This window comes from Pseudopipra pipra, chromosome 4, assembly GCF_036250125.1.
Source record: "Pseudopipra pipra isolate bDixPip1 chromosome 4, bDixPip1.hap1, whole genome shotgun sequence".
Lineage (NCBI taxonomy): Eukaryota > Metazoa > Chordata > Aves > Passeriformes > Pipridae > Pseudopipra > Pseudopipra pipra.
The window spans coordinates 67,435,557-67,453,339 of NC_087552.1; the positions used below are offsets into that span (position 1 = coordinate 67,435,557).

Genomic DNA, 17,783 nt, shown 5'->3' on the forward strand with positions numbered 1-17,783 from the left:
CCTTGCTTGAAGGACATCATTCTTTAGCCAGTATTTTGTCCTTTCAGCTTGTCAAGAAAATTTCTTGCTCCAAAATGCATTCTGTTAAGGTTTGTTTAATAATGTAACTTAACAGAGAACTATACCAGTAATTTATGTTCTTGATTTTGCAGCTAAATAAATTGCAAGATCTTCATCCTTTGCCTAAGATAATTTTAGAGTACCGTCAGGTGAGCTGATCTTTTTCACATAATGTAGTTGCATTAAAGCACAATTAACAAGAAAGAGAACATATTCATAAAATAATTGGAAAACTGCAATGTGAAATTTGTCCAGTGCTATAAAGCACAATCTTAGGGCAAAGCATTTATTTTTTGAGTTCTGAAGAAATACTTTGCGTAAAGTGAAGGAGATAACTAGTTATGGGGGATTTTTGGGTGACAAGCCTCCTGAAAATCCCAAACCGTCTGGTTAGTCTGTTCTCACACTTAACATTTGGGTTTTGAGTGGGTTTTCAGTTGGGTTTTCTTTAATTCCAAGAATTAAAACAAACAAACAAACAAACAAATGTGGGTTTATGTATGGTTTTGATTTTTGGTTTTGTTTGGGGGTTTTGTATGTGGCTTTTTTTGTGTAGTTTATCGACCTGGGGATGTAAGATGCAAAATAATCAATTCCAATAGTTCATTTGGTAGTATCTGCAAAGTCCTGACTTTATGTTATAACTGAGCACTTATATTTAGAGAGTATAAAGCCATTATTTACTAAGATAAAACTGACTTTAAAAAAAAAAAAAGTCTACAAAACCAGTTCATATTCACTTGGAAAGTAAGATCTTTAATTTAAAAATTCTCTTATTATTATAAGTAAGCATGTATTTTGAAATTTATGTATTTTAGGTTCATAAGATGAAATCAACTTATGTGGATGGATTACGAACATGCATGAGAAAGGTAGAAATATATAAAGTAGCTTGTAAAATCCTAAAAGGATTGCAGTGTTTACAGTTTAAGAACTTTTATATATGGAAAATTATAAAGTTCAAAAGAACTTTTGGGTTTATAGCTCTGATTGCAGTGCATTTTTATTACTGGTACCTATGTTAAATAAAATTTAGCTCTGTGTCTTCATAATTTTCCTTTTTTATTAATTTTTTACTTTACTTGATTACAGGGATTTATTTCCTCTACGTGGAATCAGACAGGAACTGTGACTGGCAGACTTTCAGCCAAACATCCTGTAAGTGACCCTACTGGAAGATTTACATTTTAATTGAAATGAAAAATTAATGTAATATTTTTAACACAAGAAATGTTTGTTTTCATGCAAGTCTAGCAGTTGCTGTATTGTGTCTAAATGGTGGACAGGAAAAGCATCTTAAATGGGTGTTTTACTCTAGAACATTTGTTCTTAGGAATACTTTCTGTTATCTGTGCATCAGAATAAAGATTACCTGAAGTAGAGAGGTACAATTGTGGGCCGTGCATGTACCCTCTGGACTTCCATTGAATACTTCTTTGTAATGGATTCCTGGTGTTCATGAGCCACTTGTAAAGGATCAGTGAGGCCTGGAAGGTGGGTATTACAGAAAAGAATGAAGTTCTTTTCTTCTGGAATTTAGGTTCAGGCCTCATAGCAGTACAGGGCTAAGCTGGCAGTGCTGGTGCTCTGGAGGTCTTGCTTGTATGTATGGCTGTGACACGTGAGCTCTTTGTGCTTCCTCTCTTGGCTCTGGTTATAATGATCTCCGTGTACATGCTTGTGCCTGAAACGTGTTTTATTTGGCTTTCTGGAGTGCTACAGGCTTGGATTTTCTTTTTTTTTCTTTCTTTTTTTTTCACCAAAGGGCATATTTGAATGTATTCTATGATCCCATTTCTCTGGGAGTTTGGGAAGCATGCTGACCTTTGGCTGTACAGACTGCTGAGGTCTTGGCATGCCCGCTCTGTCACAGGGTATGGCTGCATGGATCAGAGCGCAGGACCTGGTGTGGGAGGAGACAGGGCTGCTGAACTTCAAGGGCTCAAGCCAAGGCTTAGGTGCAGGAATAAGAAGAAAAGTAGTGACTGCCTGTCTGGGGATATTTTCTGTTTGGTTTAATCATGGCTTTTCTTAGCAAAGACCTGGCCTCTGGCCCTGTGGGGAAAGGGCAATGGATGCAGAGATGGGACTTGGCTCATGAAGGCCAGGGGGAATCCATGAGGCCATTGTCCTTTTAACTTGTGCTCCAAAGTATTGTCAGCTCTTATCCATGCAGGTTTGGGTACTGCGTATCTGTCTGTGCATGTCCCAGCCTTAAGCTTCTTGGGTACAAATGGCCTTAGGAGCTTTCTGCAGTCTTGAGAGAAAGGCCATGGTCTTCCCCAGCTCTGTGTGGGAGCAGTTGGATATGTTACTTTTGTTGTGACCACTTGGCATGGGTGGGTTCATGAGGCTCCTGGCAAGCCCTGCCTGGAATAGTGACTTTGGAGTTCTGGCAGAAACCAATCCTGGGAGGTTCTCACCCTCACTATACTGGTGACTTCCTTAGCTCTTCTTTCACCTGCATTCACAGTCCAGGTTTCATTTATATCTTCCTACCCTCATGGTGCGTATTTCCGTACAATTTGTCATCAAACAATTTTTAGGAAGTGCTTGTGCTTTTTGCTGAGTGAAAAACAGTGTTTAGGATTCTGAATTAACAACAGAGTGGAGAAGTGTTACTGCTGCTCTCAAATCTCCTGCACCCAGATGGGAGACAGGGATGGGAGAGAACGGAAAAGATGATCATGAAGGTCCCAGTTTGCTGAATTCTGTGATGTGATGCACAGGCATTTCCGAGTCAGAGCTGAACAGACAGCTGTCTTGAACAACCACATACAATATAGAGTGACCTTTGGCCCATCATGGTAAAAATGACATGAAAGCTATTTTTCTTAAAAGTTGTTTTTCTCTGAAATAATGCTGCTAAAGTTAACATCCAAGGTTGCCTAAGGCTGGCTTTTCCTTTTAAGGAAAAACATTGGCATGGCTTTTTTTTGTTTGAAATGTTTATGGAACTTATACCATCTGTTTCTGAATCATTTATTGATATAGAAGATATACTGCAGTGCCCAGTCACTTTGCTAAGTGTTAAAGGATTGGGAAGGTTCTTGCCAGAAATCATAAATATTGAAGATATTTTTGCAGTTACTATGATATTGTGTCAAGTTTTGGCTGAATATTTGCTGAGGTAGTTTATTTTTAACTGTTTTAAAATGCTTTAAGAAGTGATTAAAGCAAAAGATAAGTGTGAATCAGATACACTGAGAATTCAAACAGAAAAAACATCCCATTTGCTGCGGTGGCTGTGAGAGATGAGGTTCCAAACAAAGATTTCTTTATCTTTCTTTTCTTTTGTAAAGGTAGTGAATCTATCTGTCCTCTTTCCTTTAAGGCATTCAATGGAGTCCAGGAAGGGGAAATGACTAGACATTAGGTACAGAGCAGGATTTCTTTTTCAGATACTGTGCTGTGATCTTTCAGGCAGATCCACATCTGATGTATGGATGATGTATATTTTTGGCTTTATGTGGGTTTTTCTCGATAGATAAGTTTATTCACATGAATTTTTATGACTTTTGTGTTGTAGCGACTTCGAGGGGGTTTCTTAGCAGAACTTAACTGCAGTGGCTTTCCATGTATTCATCTATTTTAGTTTAACTCTGCACTCCCTTTCTTCTCATTTGGTTTCTTCTTCTACAATATGTGTAGTGTATAAATAATACATTTTTCACAAATAACCAAGTGTTATTGTAGTACATTTTTGAGTAGGGACACATTTGATACTGTAGTCTCCTGCCTATAGCGTTGTAGTTCTCTCTTTGCTACTCCATGGAACCTGAGTATCTAAAAGTAAATATAAACCCTAAAATTCTTCAGTCAAATCATTTTGTAACATATCCATAGGCCAGTTATTTTTTCCACTCCACGATGGATTGCTTATGACTATTAGGGGAATTTAATTAGGTTTATTGTTTGAATATGTTATTTTAAATTACTTTTTGTATAAATATACTAGTCTTATCTACATTAGGCTACTCCTTTGTTATATTGCTCATAGATAACTTTCCTATAAAATATATTGATGATATTCATAAAAGCTTGTTTATGTTCTCCAGACCCATGTTGAAAACCTCTTTCCAACCTCGCATGTTTTAAAGCAAAAATAAGTCAAGACAGAAGTGGAAGAGCATAAAGCCAATTAAGATCGAGCCTCTTTCCGAATGAACAGAGAGAAATCCTAATTTGAGATATAAAGATTGCATAAAATTGGATGTTATAATTTGGTTTAAGATGTAAACTTCAGTGCTAGAATCAGATATTCTGTATTAAGGTTTCTTTCCTCCGGGCTTCTGCAGCAAAGAGAACTGAAATGCTGCTAATGAGTTTATGCGTCTCTACTTCAGAAGCTGTTTGTATCATTAAACTAAAAAGCATAAAGTGCTGGGCTTCAGGGGGCATTTCCTTCCTTTTAGTAACAAAAAGTTATGCTGAAGATAAATAAAATTTTTTACCTTCTTGGAACAACTGGAAAAAAATAAAAAAGCATTCCTATTTCGCCCCAGGAAAAATGCTTTTACAGCTTGTCCAAAAAGGCAAAGAAATAAAATAATTTACCTGTCAGTCAAAGAAACATGTTAGCCTTTAATTTGGAAAGCAGGAATGTAATTCGAAGGGGAAACTAATTAGGATATATTGAATGTTAACAAGCTTAAAGAAGGATCATAAAGTACCTGAAATATTGACTATATCTCAGTTTCTTCAACAGACATGAATAAGATTTTCTGGTAGGGAATTCATGATAGAGAATTGCATTCTGGTTTTTTAGAAAATGTGTGTTGTAGGTAGTGTTTGGAACATAAATAATAAATTACCCATCTGGTTTTCATTCTAACGAGAAAGACAATGTCTTGAAGTAGAGACCCCTCTGAGCAATTGCCATCAAAAATTACTCTTTTGTCAATTAACTTAGCAAACCAGTATTCCTGGTTATCCATACTATATCTGTGTTACTTCCCTCCTGGGTTGGTTTTTGGAGTGAATGGACTAATTTTCTCTAAGATAAAACAGAAATGTAGTTTTGGCATAGTTTTGGGATCGTTTCTGGGCAGTGTGGATGAGATGCTACCTGTTTGTCTCTCTTTCATGGCACAGTAGGTTTTACATCCTTAGCATACCCACGTGTGCAGTCCTGGCAGGGTGGATTGACAGGATTGTGTTACCAAAACTATTGTGACAGCTCTCAACCTTCAGGCATTTTGTCCAAGGCCTCATTAAAGCTACAGGCTGACCTGTGATACTACAAATACTCTTTCTGGAAGTTTGAAGTCTGTAGTCACAATTGGATTCCAACAGAAACAGGATGTTCTACGAGGTGTCTTAATAGTGATGAGGAAATTTGCAGTGTCGCATTTTACCACTGTCCCTTTCCTTCACAGCTTTTAGGAAGTTTGGCAGAACTGATGCAATGTGAGGAGCCAGACACAAGTCTAGGAGCAAGGATGTAATTGCATCTTTGTTTTTTTTCTCCCCAGAAGTGAACCAATAACTTGTCTGCTTTTGAAGCTGCACTGTTAGGAACATAATTTTTGTAAACTTCTTTTCATACACCATCCAACTGAAAAGAATGTTTAATTGGATGGACAGTATGGGTCTTGCAATTGCATCGATATCAGAGTGTGTTTTCTTTCTTTCTTTCTTTTTTTTTTTGAGTATATTTATGGTAAAGCACTGGGGATAGACACACATATGACACATGACAGGTTCGTATAAAACGTCTTGTCAAAAGCCTTCTATAAGGTCACCTAGTCTAACAAAATGATTTTTACCTAAGTATGCTCTAAGTATGCTTTTACCTAAGCATGGGCTTCACTAAAATAGTGGTAGGTTGTCTTAACAGACATGAGAATGTCTTGTGTTTTCTTGGTCCTTTGAGTCAAAGCAATTTGGTGTTGTATTTTCTAGCCAGTACAAACCACTGTCGCTCAGAGGAGCTGATGTGCTGTTAGAGAAAGCTGGAGTGCACATCCTGTTTGTTGTGGTTTTCGTGTTCTCCCAGCATCTCTTGCATCCAGAACATATTTTTGTGCCATGTTTCTTTTCAGTAGATTTATTCCAATACTCTTGAGTCACATGGTGATTATGACTGCACTGATAGCACTAAAATAGTATCTCATTTTATGAGTAAAGTTTTGATATTTTTACAGTCTCTTTTGTTGCTTTTTTTTTTTCAAAGTGTCTCAGTGAAGGCTTTAGCATTTAAAGAAACTGTATTTACAGTGCTAGAGACAGAAGTTCTGTTTCCTCTTTCTTCCCCACCCATCACAGTTGATGTTTCATGACAGAGATTGTACTTAAAAATGAGTGAATGGGCATGTTGACAAGAGTTCAGTCCAGTTGCATTCAGGCTGAAATGTTACCCTACCTTAACATTACAACAGAGTGTTCTGAGGTATTAGAGTGACAACTGCAGTATGGAAAGTCACTCTTGGTCATTTCATAACACTCGTGGCTGCTGCTCCAGGACATCATCGTGTTGATTTATTATCCAAATGCAAGAAATAAGGTTTCTTCATTGTAGATCTTTGTTCTTTTAGCATCTCGAGTAAACAGTGGCCTTTTCTGTGATATATGCAGGTCTTTGGCATTCTCTGTTGGGATGCTCCTGATTTGGATACGTTCATTTATCTCATGGTGAGTGTGGTATATCCAATACTAGGACTACACTTTATAGCATGATTTGACTCAGTAAAGCTTGTAGCATCATCTGGGCTGTAATTCTGTAGGAACAAGAGCAGTTCAATCCTATATATAATTTTTCTTCTATTTGGGATTATTAATGTATAGCCATATAAATCTGCTTCTGTGCAGTAATAACATACAAAATACTTGCATTTTATTTATGCAGGATAAGATAGTCTGTCATGATTTCTTCTACAAACTGAACATAAGCACAGAAATAAACAGAGCAGTTAAAATTGACAGCTCAAAAATGAAAGATTCTTGGGGTAATATTAGCCAAAGTATTTTTAGCACATTATGAAATATTGACTATGGAGGCTGAATTCCTCCTTCACTCTCCTTTAGTTTCTGAAAAAAAAATCCTCAGAGAAGCTTAGATTTGTATAAATGTAGAGTGGAAAAAAAATGTTCCTCTAGAATTTTCCTGTGCTAGAGAGATGATGGCACTGCATATTTCCACTTGTGGCATTAAAATTAGAAGATAATACATTTCAATACACTATGTATAAATTAAGTTTCAGTACTTAAGCATCTACTGCTGTTGAGTGGGCTTGGTTAAGATAGTTGATTATATGCTGATTCATTTTTACCTTTGAGTTGCCTTTGTGAGCAATGTTTTGGGAGTGCTGCAGACAGAAACCAAAACTATGCCTTGATTGTGTTTTAGAAATCCATGCTGGAATACAGCTAGAGTTACTGACAGGTTATTTTTCTCTAAAATGTGAGTGTGACTGGAGCACATAGCTAACCAGAAACAAAATTAGCATCCTCTTTGCCAAAAAACGACTTGTTTTGATTAATGTAGTTTTCACTACCTTACAAATTCAAAGGTGTTTTAAAGTGATTGTAGTAGTATCTATTACTAAATATTCTGTTACAGGAGTTAATCTATGCACTTTGTTGTATCTCTTGGAATTTTATTAAGTCTGATTCCGTGTAGTTTTAGAATAGTTTAAGAGCAATGTTAACATGGTGTTTTGGTTACAAGAAACAATTAGTGCCATTCACTCATAGTCTGTCACAATCTTTGTTCTTCACTGTTTATCCATTCACATTTCAATTCCTGGCTGAGCACTTTTCTTATGCCTGATATTGGCATGTGCAGCATCCCCTGATATCTGCACTGGACACAGTCATTGTACCTGTGTGAGCTCTGAGGATGTGACGGAGCCTGGGTCCTACTGAGCTCGTTTTCTCATATGTAAGGCAGTTGATCAGACTGAATCTTCAGCAATGTGCACAAATATATGTAATCTTTATATTAAGTATCTGTGTGCATATTTGTTATTAAGTTTTCTGGTGGTACCTTTTGTGAGTTGAGATTTTAGAAATTCTGCCTGAAAATTTGTTTTGTTTTTCGTATGAAGTACTCCATTAGTAGGAGTTTTGGATACACACTTTAGGAAATACTGAAAGCTTGGAAACTTATGTTCTGAGGGGACAATTAAAATAAAAATCTCAGGCACACAAGTTATGTCTTTTCTTACAAACTCTCAAGAGTGAGAAGTGTTACTATATTCCTCTAATGTCTGAATTCCTTTTTGCAAGGACAAAATATAGTCTAATTCTGATCTCAGCATTTTCATTTCACTTCCATCAGTTTTATTATGTTGTAGCATAACAAAAGTATTTAAATAGTTTATTTTCCTGTACAGTGTTCTTCTACTGTACAATCTTCTTTCAATTTGTATGTCAGCAAAAATTACTTCAAAAGATCTGAGAGATCTGACAATACAAAAACATGAAGGGGACAGAAATGAAGAATGATAAAAAGAGAATGGTTTATAGGGGAATATCAAAAGTTAGGTGCATTAAAGGAGACCTCTTGTCTTGGATGGTCCAGTTTTCACACAGTAATGATTTTCCAAAGCTCTGTCATTGGCATTGCAAAGAATTTCAGGAAAATTATCTCAGCAGCTTTTCAACCCTATTATGTTCAGCTTTCCTTTCTGACAACTCTTTTTTTTTCTGTGTTAGTGAGTGGAAAATTTGCCAATTCTTTATTTCCTCAGCAGCTTTTCATGAAACTTCATGAAATTTCAGGCAGAGTTTTGGAGATGGATGCACTCTCTCAAGTTGGGAACAACAGTGAAAAAACATAGTGGTTTGTGTAAGTGTCTCTGAAGATGAGCAGAATAGGACACAGCTCATCTTGCTGGCTCCTGCCTGGCCTTGTCCTTAGTGCTCCAGCACAATCATCTGCTGGCTGAGGCTCTCAGGAACTTACTGTTAAGGACCCCTTCAGTGAAATCAGGAATTGTCCTTTCCTCACTGTGACCAAAGAAAGAGATTTTGTGTACTTAGGTTTCTTTTAACTCCTTCCATCAGCCTCCCGTTCACAGCCTTTTAAGAGGAATTCCCTGCTCACATATGCTCCATAAATTCCTCAGTATGTGGAACAATCTTGTTTGAGATGCTGAATTTTACCCTTTTCGTAAAACAGCTGTTACATCTTTTCTTTAGACAGTAAATCCTTCCAGCCTGGAAATCTTGTCATTTTCTGTGTGTTTAGAGGTCTGGTATTTGTACCTTTGGACAATATTCCCTTGGTGCTGTTTGCTTTAAAGCCATAATATGCAGCTAATCTTCAACTATACAATATTTGCTGGCTCCAACTGCCCCTAAAGGGTTGTTATCTCTGTGCCTTAGCTCTGTCTTTTTCACCAAAACCAATTTATATCTTCTTGGACTTCATCTCAGAGTTGGAGCTTCCTGTATTAATGAAGATTTTAACTGAGCTAATATTCTAATTTTCATTCAGGAAAATGCAACAAAATGAGTAATAGAATTTAGTCAGTTTATTTAAGGGAAACAAAAGCACTCTTTGTCTCTTAAAAGATGTGAAGAGCTGTGTCTGTACAAACATGTCCTGCTACATCTTTATTCCCTGAGGTCATTGTCAGGTCTAAATTTCAAAGCACAGGGCAGAAAGAGGATTAGTAATAGGAAATCAAATACAGTGTTCTTATGGCCAATTCTCTGAAGTAAAGAAATTAATAATTTTGGTTGCTCTTTTTTTCTTCTCTTGTATTCCCTTTGAAAGCTACTTAAGCTTGTGGGAAGGAGATGAATTGCTTCTAAATTTCCAAGTTTTCTAACCCCTAAAAAAACCTTGATGATTCTGTGCTCTGGCTGAGGCAAGAGGGGACTGCATTACTTTTGAATGATTGTTCTCTGCTGAAAAAATGGTAACTAGTACCAAAAATGAAGAAATCCTTTACCAGAAGTCTGCATCATTCTGTGGTTTTTGGCAGGGAAAATAGATGTCCTTAATTTTCAACAAGCCACTAGGTGGCAATTTCAGACAAGTCAAGATTTGCTTAGGAATGCATGTACACATCCATACCAGGCTGGCATTGCTTTTGTGACCCTGTTCATTTTCCTATTTTCTCTATTTATTGAGATGCATGGTCTATTTTAAAAATTAGATCTTCAGACTGTCTTGAAATTGTGTTTCATATATAAGTGAAAGATATAACTTCTTATTCTTTTAAAATTATAAATAAATGCTTGCTATGGGCAATAATTAAATGCAGCAATTTTCCAAAAGGGAAATCTGAAGAGGTTTCTTTTAATTATTTCTGCTGTGTAATTTCTCATGAGTGAGTTGCTTCTGACTTTGGAGATGCCAGACAAATTGAGTGAATTCGAGGTTGCAAGTGCCCTCAGGATTCACAGTCTTCTTGTTCTGCATTGGAAGACTGCTCCTCTGGGCAGGGTGCAATTTTCCTTGCTGGTTCTCCAGCAGCTTTGGCCTGCAACAATGGAGCAAACAGAGTGTTGATGTTTAAGGAAGTAGCTCACTGACCCTGTGCTTACATTTCTTCTCAGATAGATTAAATGAGCTATGAGAGCACAATTTGTCAATAGGTGCAGTCCCATGCAGAGCAAAAAAAGACAACTGAAAAAGAAGGAGTAGAAACAATTCTGAAGAATGAAATAAATGGGAAAAAAATCCACTACAAGAAAAAACCCCAGCCAATCAGAAATATGGAACTTAAAGCTCAAGGGAGTTGTCATCTACCTATTGTCATTGTAATGAAGTCTGGTCTTACAGACCAAAGTCTTACTTCTGCTCCAAAAGTATTACAATGAGAGTCATCAAAGAGATGCCATGGATTTACAAGTTTGCTTTGTGTTTCCTTGTGTAGAGTGAAGTTCTTGTTCAAAGAGAATAGTTGTGACCTAATTAATTTCATAAACTTTTTGGAGAAGATGATACTAAGAGAAACTCCAGAAAGTTTTGGACTTACAATGCTCCACTTTTTGGTGGAGTGCTACATTTCATGAGATAAACTAGAATTTTGCAGCTCTGAACTTTTTTCGAATGGAAGAGAAAATCTGGGTTTTTCTCAAGTATGAGAAAATAATTGATTTCCTAAAGCAACAGCTATTAGAGTAATTAAATCTAACAAGACCACAGTCCCAGTAAATATTCTTGCTTGTAAGAAATGCAACTAGTTTTTGCTATTTGTTGGCAGTGGTGGCTACAGTAAAACAATAATTAATTCCTTTATTTTGATCTAATGTTTGGCACTGTGCCTCACTAACAGCAGGTGGGTTAGTCACCACATCAGAAGACATGTACAGAATGACTCCACCTGATCTAACTCCTTCCTTGTATCTGTTTGGTCTAACTCCTTCTTGGTTTTAGCCTTCCCTCATGACACATCTGTCCTGTATACATTTGTGAATGGATATGCTTATCTTAGTAGTAAGTTTTGTCTCCATTCTTATTTTTTAGTAAGACCTTAGAACAGTGTGGGAATTAGTCAGAACCAAATATCCATAGAAAAGTCTGCAGCCACCTCTGTGCATTCCCATTTGTTTCAGTAACTGTTAGATTGTTTTGTTCCCCCCCCTGCAGTTTGTAGGTCTTCAGACAGACACATTCCATAGATATTTAGAAATGTGGCTCTGAGCAGTTAGTAGATTAATGAGACATTTTCTAGTAAAAAAAAGAAGAATATGTATATAGCTATTGATGGCTTTGCATACACAGATGGGCTCTCTATTCTGAGAGTCACTGGGGCTGGCTGAGGTTAATTGCTCAAAGAAATAGCAATTTATGCTACTGAAAATATATATCAGGAGGAGGAAGAGAGAGGTATGGGTTAGATGGATCCATGTAAAAAACTGTAAGGAGAATTATAATATAGGAAATATGATCCACAAGCCTACTTGACACAGAGTAAAAAATAATTCAAATGCACCACCAGCTTCTGTGATTAGGTGAAGTCTAACTGTACTGACTTCAAAGGTAATGTATCCAGTATATATCTGTATACTGTAGTGCTTTGAAAGAACCAGAGTAACCAGGTTTTTAACCTAGGAAAGAATAAAAAAATCAGTGGGAAATGTAGATGTAGAATTTTGGATACCAAAAATGGAAAGCTCAAAAGAGGGTGTAACTGAACTGAGATGAAACTCATCAAACTGGGAAACTGTATATTTGTTTGACTTTTGTTAGGTTTTGTTTTCCTTGATAATTCTACTCTCCTTGAGTACAGTGAATTATGTTATGGATTAGAGCATTGTTTTTGCAAGGCTTGAAGCTGTGTTTGTGAGGCTTTAGCAGAGACATGAAGAGTCCATCATTTCTGAGTCTCCTTGCCAAAGCGAAGTCTGTCATTGCTTCTGAATGACTCTGTGTACACAAGCAAGAGCATAGGCAAGAATCTACATTTTTTCACCTGAAACAACAGATAAAAGTAGAACAGCTTTTAATAAAAGCATTTTCAAACCCAAGAAAACAGGTTTCTAGTTGTGTGCTAAAACACTAGTTGGGATATACCAGGATTGTCAGTGAGGATGGATTATAGTGGCAAAAAATGTGATTATGAAGGTAGGAGGAAAGAAATCAGCAGTCTGTTTTTCAACATGTACAGTTTTAATCTAGTGTTCCTAGTGAGATTTAATTTTTTCTGCCATGCCTGCTTTTTTTCCAGCATGGTGTCTTCCAAAGGGTTTAACTAAAAAACAGTGATCCAACAACCATCTAGATGCTGGGAAAATGTGTTAAGTAACTGAAATTGTAAAAGAGGTGATGAATTGATGGAGTGCCAGGTCCCTGTGTGGCAGTTCCATTGCCAAAGAAAGGTGTCAGCGCTGGACACCCAGGAAGAAGACAGCCAGTCTGTGTTCATCATACTCAAAGTGACTTTAGTGCAGATCGGATTCAGTGCTTTTTTTTCCTCTAAGTTTGGCAACTATATTACCAAATTTAATCTTTAATCATTTAATACTTGTGGAGGAGAAAGAGAAGGGCTTTACTGATGACAAAAGGATGAAAAAGTAAAGGGTACAGATGTAGGGTGAGGTTTTTTCAGCTTTCTACTTGTCATGATCTGAGATTCAACCAGTGTACTTTATATATATAAAAATATATATTTCCTTAACATTTGCTTGGAAATGAAACCAAGTTGTCCTATGACTTTCCACTGCCTCATACCATTGAAGACTTCAATTCTATCTCGTTCAGAAGTCATGTGAAGTAGAGAGAAGACAATAGGTTGTCACTGGGATACATGACTTAATCAATTACAGTGATGCTATAAAAACAGAATCATAGAATCACAAGATTCTTGAATTTTGTCAGGACTGCTGGAGATTGTCTAGTGCAATCCCCCCTGGTCAAAGCAGTGCCCACTAGAGCAGGTTTCTCAGGACCATGTCCAGTTGGGTTTTGAATATCTCCAAGGATGGAGGCTTCACAGCTTCTCTGGGGCAACCTCTTCCAGTGTTTGACCACTGGCACAGTAAAAAGGGGTTTTTTATGTCTAAATGGAATTTTCTGTAATTGTTTCTGATCGGTGCTTTTTGTCCTGTCGTTGGGCAACAGTGGCAAAGAATCTGGCTCCATATTCATTACACCCTTCTGCCAGGCATTCTGAGTAGTCTCTTGACCTGCTGGTGATGCACTTCCTGATGCAGCCCAGGATGCTGTTGGCCTTCCTGTGTACAAAGGCTCATTGCTGATTCATGTTCAAGTTGTTCTTCATCAGGATCCACAGGTCCTTTTCTGCAAAACTGCTTTCCAGACTGTGAACTCTGTGGGATCCTGATTAACCCATTTTTACAGCCTCTTGAGGTCCCTCTGAATCACTTACCTGATGTATCAAGCACTCCTCAGGGTTTTGGATTGCCTGCCATCTTACTGAGGTTGCACTCAGTCCTGTTCTCCAGGTCACTGATGGAGGTGTTGGGCAGTATTTGCCTCTGGAGTGCCCCAGTAGTGACTGGCCCCCAGCTGCTCTTTGTGCCACTCACCAAAGGCCTTTGAACCCAGCAGTTCAACCAGGTTTCAATCCACCTCACTGTCCACTTATCTAACTTGCACTTCATCAGCTTCTCTGAGGCTTTTATGAGCGATTGTTTTGAAAGCCTTGCTGGAGTCAAGGTAAACAACATCTGCTGCTCTCCCCGCGTCCACAGAGCTGGTCACTGCCTTGCAGGAGGCTGTCGTTGGTTAAGCACGATTTCCCCTTTCTAAATTTGTGCTGACTACCCCAGGTCATCTGCTTGACTTTAATATGTTTGCAGATGTTTTCTAGGATTATTTGCTCCATCATCTTCCTGGGAACTGAGGAGAGGCTGATTGGCCTGTAGTGTTCTGCATCTTCCTTCTTGCCCTTGTGGAAGAAAGGAGTGATAGTTGCTTTCTTCCAGCATTCAGAAATCTCCCCTGATCATCACAGCCTTTCAAATATACTTGAAACTGGGACCTCGACTTCATCTCTCCTTCTGTCAATTGGGGCCTCTTTAACTTAATTCTTGATTATGGTGTTGGTTTTTACATGTTTTTAATATTTTTTTTTTAATAATGCTTGAGTCTTCTTGTTAATCATCTACTAGAATAGCTTAATGGTTTTTTCCCCCTCACTCAGAAACAATGAACAGAAGTATTAATAGTTAACTTTCATAACCAGATTTTCTATCACAGTGTTTCAAGTATATTCCTATTTGTCTGTTGGAGCATGATTTTTCAGAGAGAGCACTTTTGTTTCTCTGTAACTTCTAGCAAGATGTGAATGTCCTTTTCTAACAAATAGGGGATAACTGTCAGATCTCAAATTGGATCTGTGAAGGTTTTTCTATAAATACTTGAAATAAATACTTAAAAGCAAAAAGGCTGTATTATTATGTAGTCCAAGGTGCTAATGTATCAAAGCCACATTAGTTTTCCACGTCTGATACAATAAAACAGTCACCTGACTCAAGCAAAGCAAAGCTTCCTATTTGGAAGGCTCTTGTGAAATTGTCTCCATATTTCTTTGTTCTTTTAAATATCTAGAGTAAATTTATCTCATCAGATTTGATGATCTAAATCTTAGAATACATCACCTCCAAAGGGATCTTAGGACAACTTGTAAGTACGTGTCTTATACAGATAGATTGAGCTGCCCACTGGAGATTCCTGTCCTTGTCTGCTGGCTGTAGAGGGATTCTAGACAGATAGTTTAGACCAACCACTTGCCTAAAGACATCCAAAATTAGGTGAGAGGAATGTGATAAGCTATTCCAGTAACTTAAAGTTGAGCGTTACAACTTTCATGTTTCTTGAGCTACCTCTTTTCTGCAGATTTATTCAAATTATGAGTTGTTAACTAATTTACAAGGGAAAGGACATCTTGCACTTGCAATTACTAGTGTTTTTCAGAATTATTAGTAACACTTTTAAAATTGCATTGGAAGCAGACTTTGTGCATATGCTCTCAATGAAAATAAGGTAGCAAATATAGCGATTTATTTTTGTGTTGTAGAGAGATTTTGAAATACCTTTTTTTTTCCACTTTGTTTACGATTTTGAAGCGAATGAGATAAGGAACAATAATCAGTGAGAGTAATTGTAAATAACTCTAACCTGTGCTGGAAGTTATCTGACAAAGTGAATGTCACAATACCAATGTAGACCCCAATGAAAAGTTCATGCAGTTATCTCTACTGTCAGAATTATTCTATAAGTCAGAATTAAAATGTTGTGGGTTTTTTTTTAATATATGTGTAAAGTTAGGCTCCCATATTCATGTCCAGATACGTAATAAAGGACTTAATTTTCTGAACTTCTGAGGATCTACTGTGGCCACTAAAATTGCATATTATTCATATGAACAAGCACTGATTCTCCCCAGCTTATCAATGGAAATCGATCGTTGCCAATAGGAATGTTAGTTTTGTGCATTTCGTATGGATGGACTGAGAGCAGTGTTCCTAGTTTTTTCCCATGCTGTGAAAATATTCTGAATATTCTGTAGTAGTTTCCTATGTGTCTCTCTGTATGTGGCTGTGGCAGGTGTTCAGCTTTAATACATTTAATTATACATCTTTAAGGATGATACTAAGACTAGAAATGATACTGTTCTGGTTTGGGAATTCTGTTCTTTTACTTCTGCTTTAAATTTCAATAGCTTTTGCTGTCTGATTACATCCCTCTTAAGTTTAAAATAACAGTTTTGGGTTCAAAGTTGCATAGAAAATGATCATTCTGATTTGGGAATTATATACCACTATTCCCACTCTCTGAATTCCCAGTATGACATACAATTAGTATGTTCATCTAATTCCTGAGCCATTTGCAAATTAATTGCATGGAATCACAAAATCAGCTTGATATACATTAACTCTTGTTTCTAACCTTTCTAGATGAAGAGGCATAATGACACAAAATAACAGAAGGGAGCTGGACTGTGTCTCTTTCCTGCTTTACTGGGGGTGTGTGAACCCGGATCTTGAAAGAAAAATTTTCTTCTATTCCTACTCCTCCATATTGAATGATAAACATAGCTCTCACTTTTAATCTGGACCGATGTGCTGTAGTCAAGAAAGAGTTCCTTATTTATTTTATCATGCATTTCAAAAAAAGGGGGAATAGATATTGGAAAAATTTCTAGAGGCTGAAGAATACTCTGTTCCCTTAGCCTTGAGGCAGGATTCACGTGTTCCTTTCTTGAAAGTAATGCACTGTATCCAAAACAACACAGGTTAAAATAAGAAGAAAATTATTTTTATTGGATTAATAATTATCTTCCATGGTGCATCCAGAGATTAGGATTTGGAAAGGCTGCCGGTGAGAAATTGTTCTGAGGAGCTTCCAATTGTCAAGGAAGAGCGAATATTCAAAAGTGGCTGTAGATGCAGAGTGTGAAGATTCCTTTGAAAGGCGAAGTGGTTAATCTTATTTATTGTATGGGAAAAACTTGTTGGCATTAGTATCACTAATGTTCTTATAGTGGTTTTAAACTGTTCAAAAACATGTTTTCATAAACTTTCACTTACTAAGCATTTTTATTTTTCTTATTTGTAGAACATTCAAGGTATCTCTAAACATCCAGTTAGAATTACAAAGAAACAGTACATAAAAGGTAAAATGTGGGGTTTTTTTAATGAGTTATATTATATTTCAAAGCAGGCAAATAGCTCCAGCATTAACGAACAGAATAGATGATTGATGCTTAGTTGTACATTATCATTTAAACTGATTACTTCTGCTGGTTGTTTCTGAAAACAAATTTGCTCTTTCAACATTGATCTAAATAGTTACAAACTTTTAGATTTTTTTTTATTTCCTTCGGCTACCTCACGGTTTCTTTTTCCAGATGAATTATGCATCTTAAATCCCTTAAATATCCTAGGGATGATTTTGAGTGCATTCAGCTCATGAGGCTTTGCTTGAGGAGATGTTAAACCTAAGCCATTTAGTACAACTAAACACCAGTAGTTAGTCGGGTGTGTTGTTTTTGTTAACACAAGCAAATTTAAGGCAGACGATTCAGAGAGAATCAAAGTAAAGTCTAGAAAAGCGTGAACCAAAGTGATAGAGAGAGAAACCCACAATAGCAGATTCAAGTATAAGAGAGGTATTTTGGAACATAAACTCTCCTTGAACACCTGCAGCCACAACTGGGCAATGCTGCTCATTGTGGTGCTTGGTTCTCAGCTAAGGGCAGCTTTGCCTTTTCACAGCTATTCAGTTCCTGCTTTGGAAATAACACAGATCATAAAACAGGAGGCTAGGGAAGATAATGTAAAATTTTGACATTAGC

The 17,783-nt window shown here is 37.0% G+C and overlaps 1 protein-coding gene across 2 annotated transcripts in view; it reads left to right on the top strand.

Moving 5' to 3' along the window:
- The window catches only part of POLN (DNA polymerase nu), a 94,246-nt gene that overhangs the window by 21,147 nt on the left and 55,316 nt on the right, over positions 1 to 17,783 (top strand). For both annotated transcript variants that reach the window (XM_064653413.1, XM_064653414.1), the window contains 4 exons: positions 153 to 209; positions 879 to 932; positions 1,153 to 1,218; positions 17,045 to 17,102. In XM_064653413.1, coding sequence (XP_064509483.1) covers positions 153 to 209; positions 879 to 932; positions 1,153 to 1,218; positions 17,045 to 17,102 — 235 coding nt within the window. The remainder of the gene's footprint in view (positions 1 to 152; positions 210 to 878; positions 933 to 1,152; positions 1,219 to 17,044; positions 17,103 to 17,783) is intronic.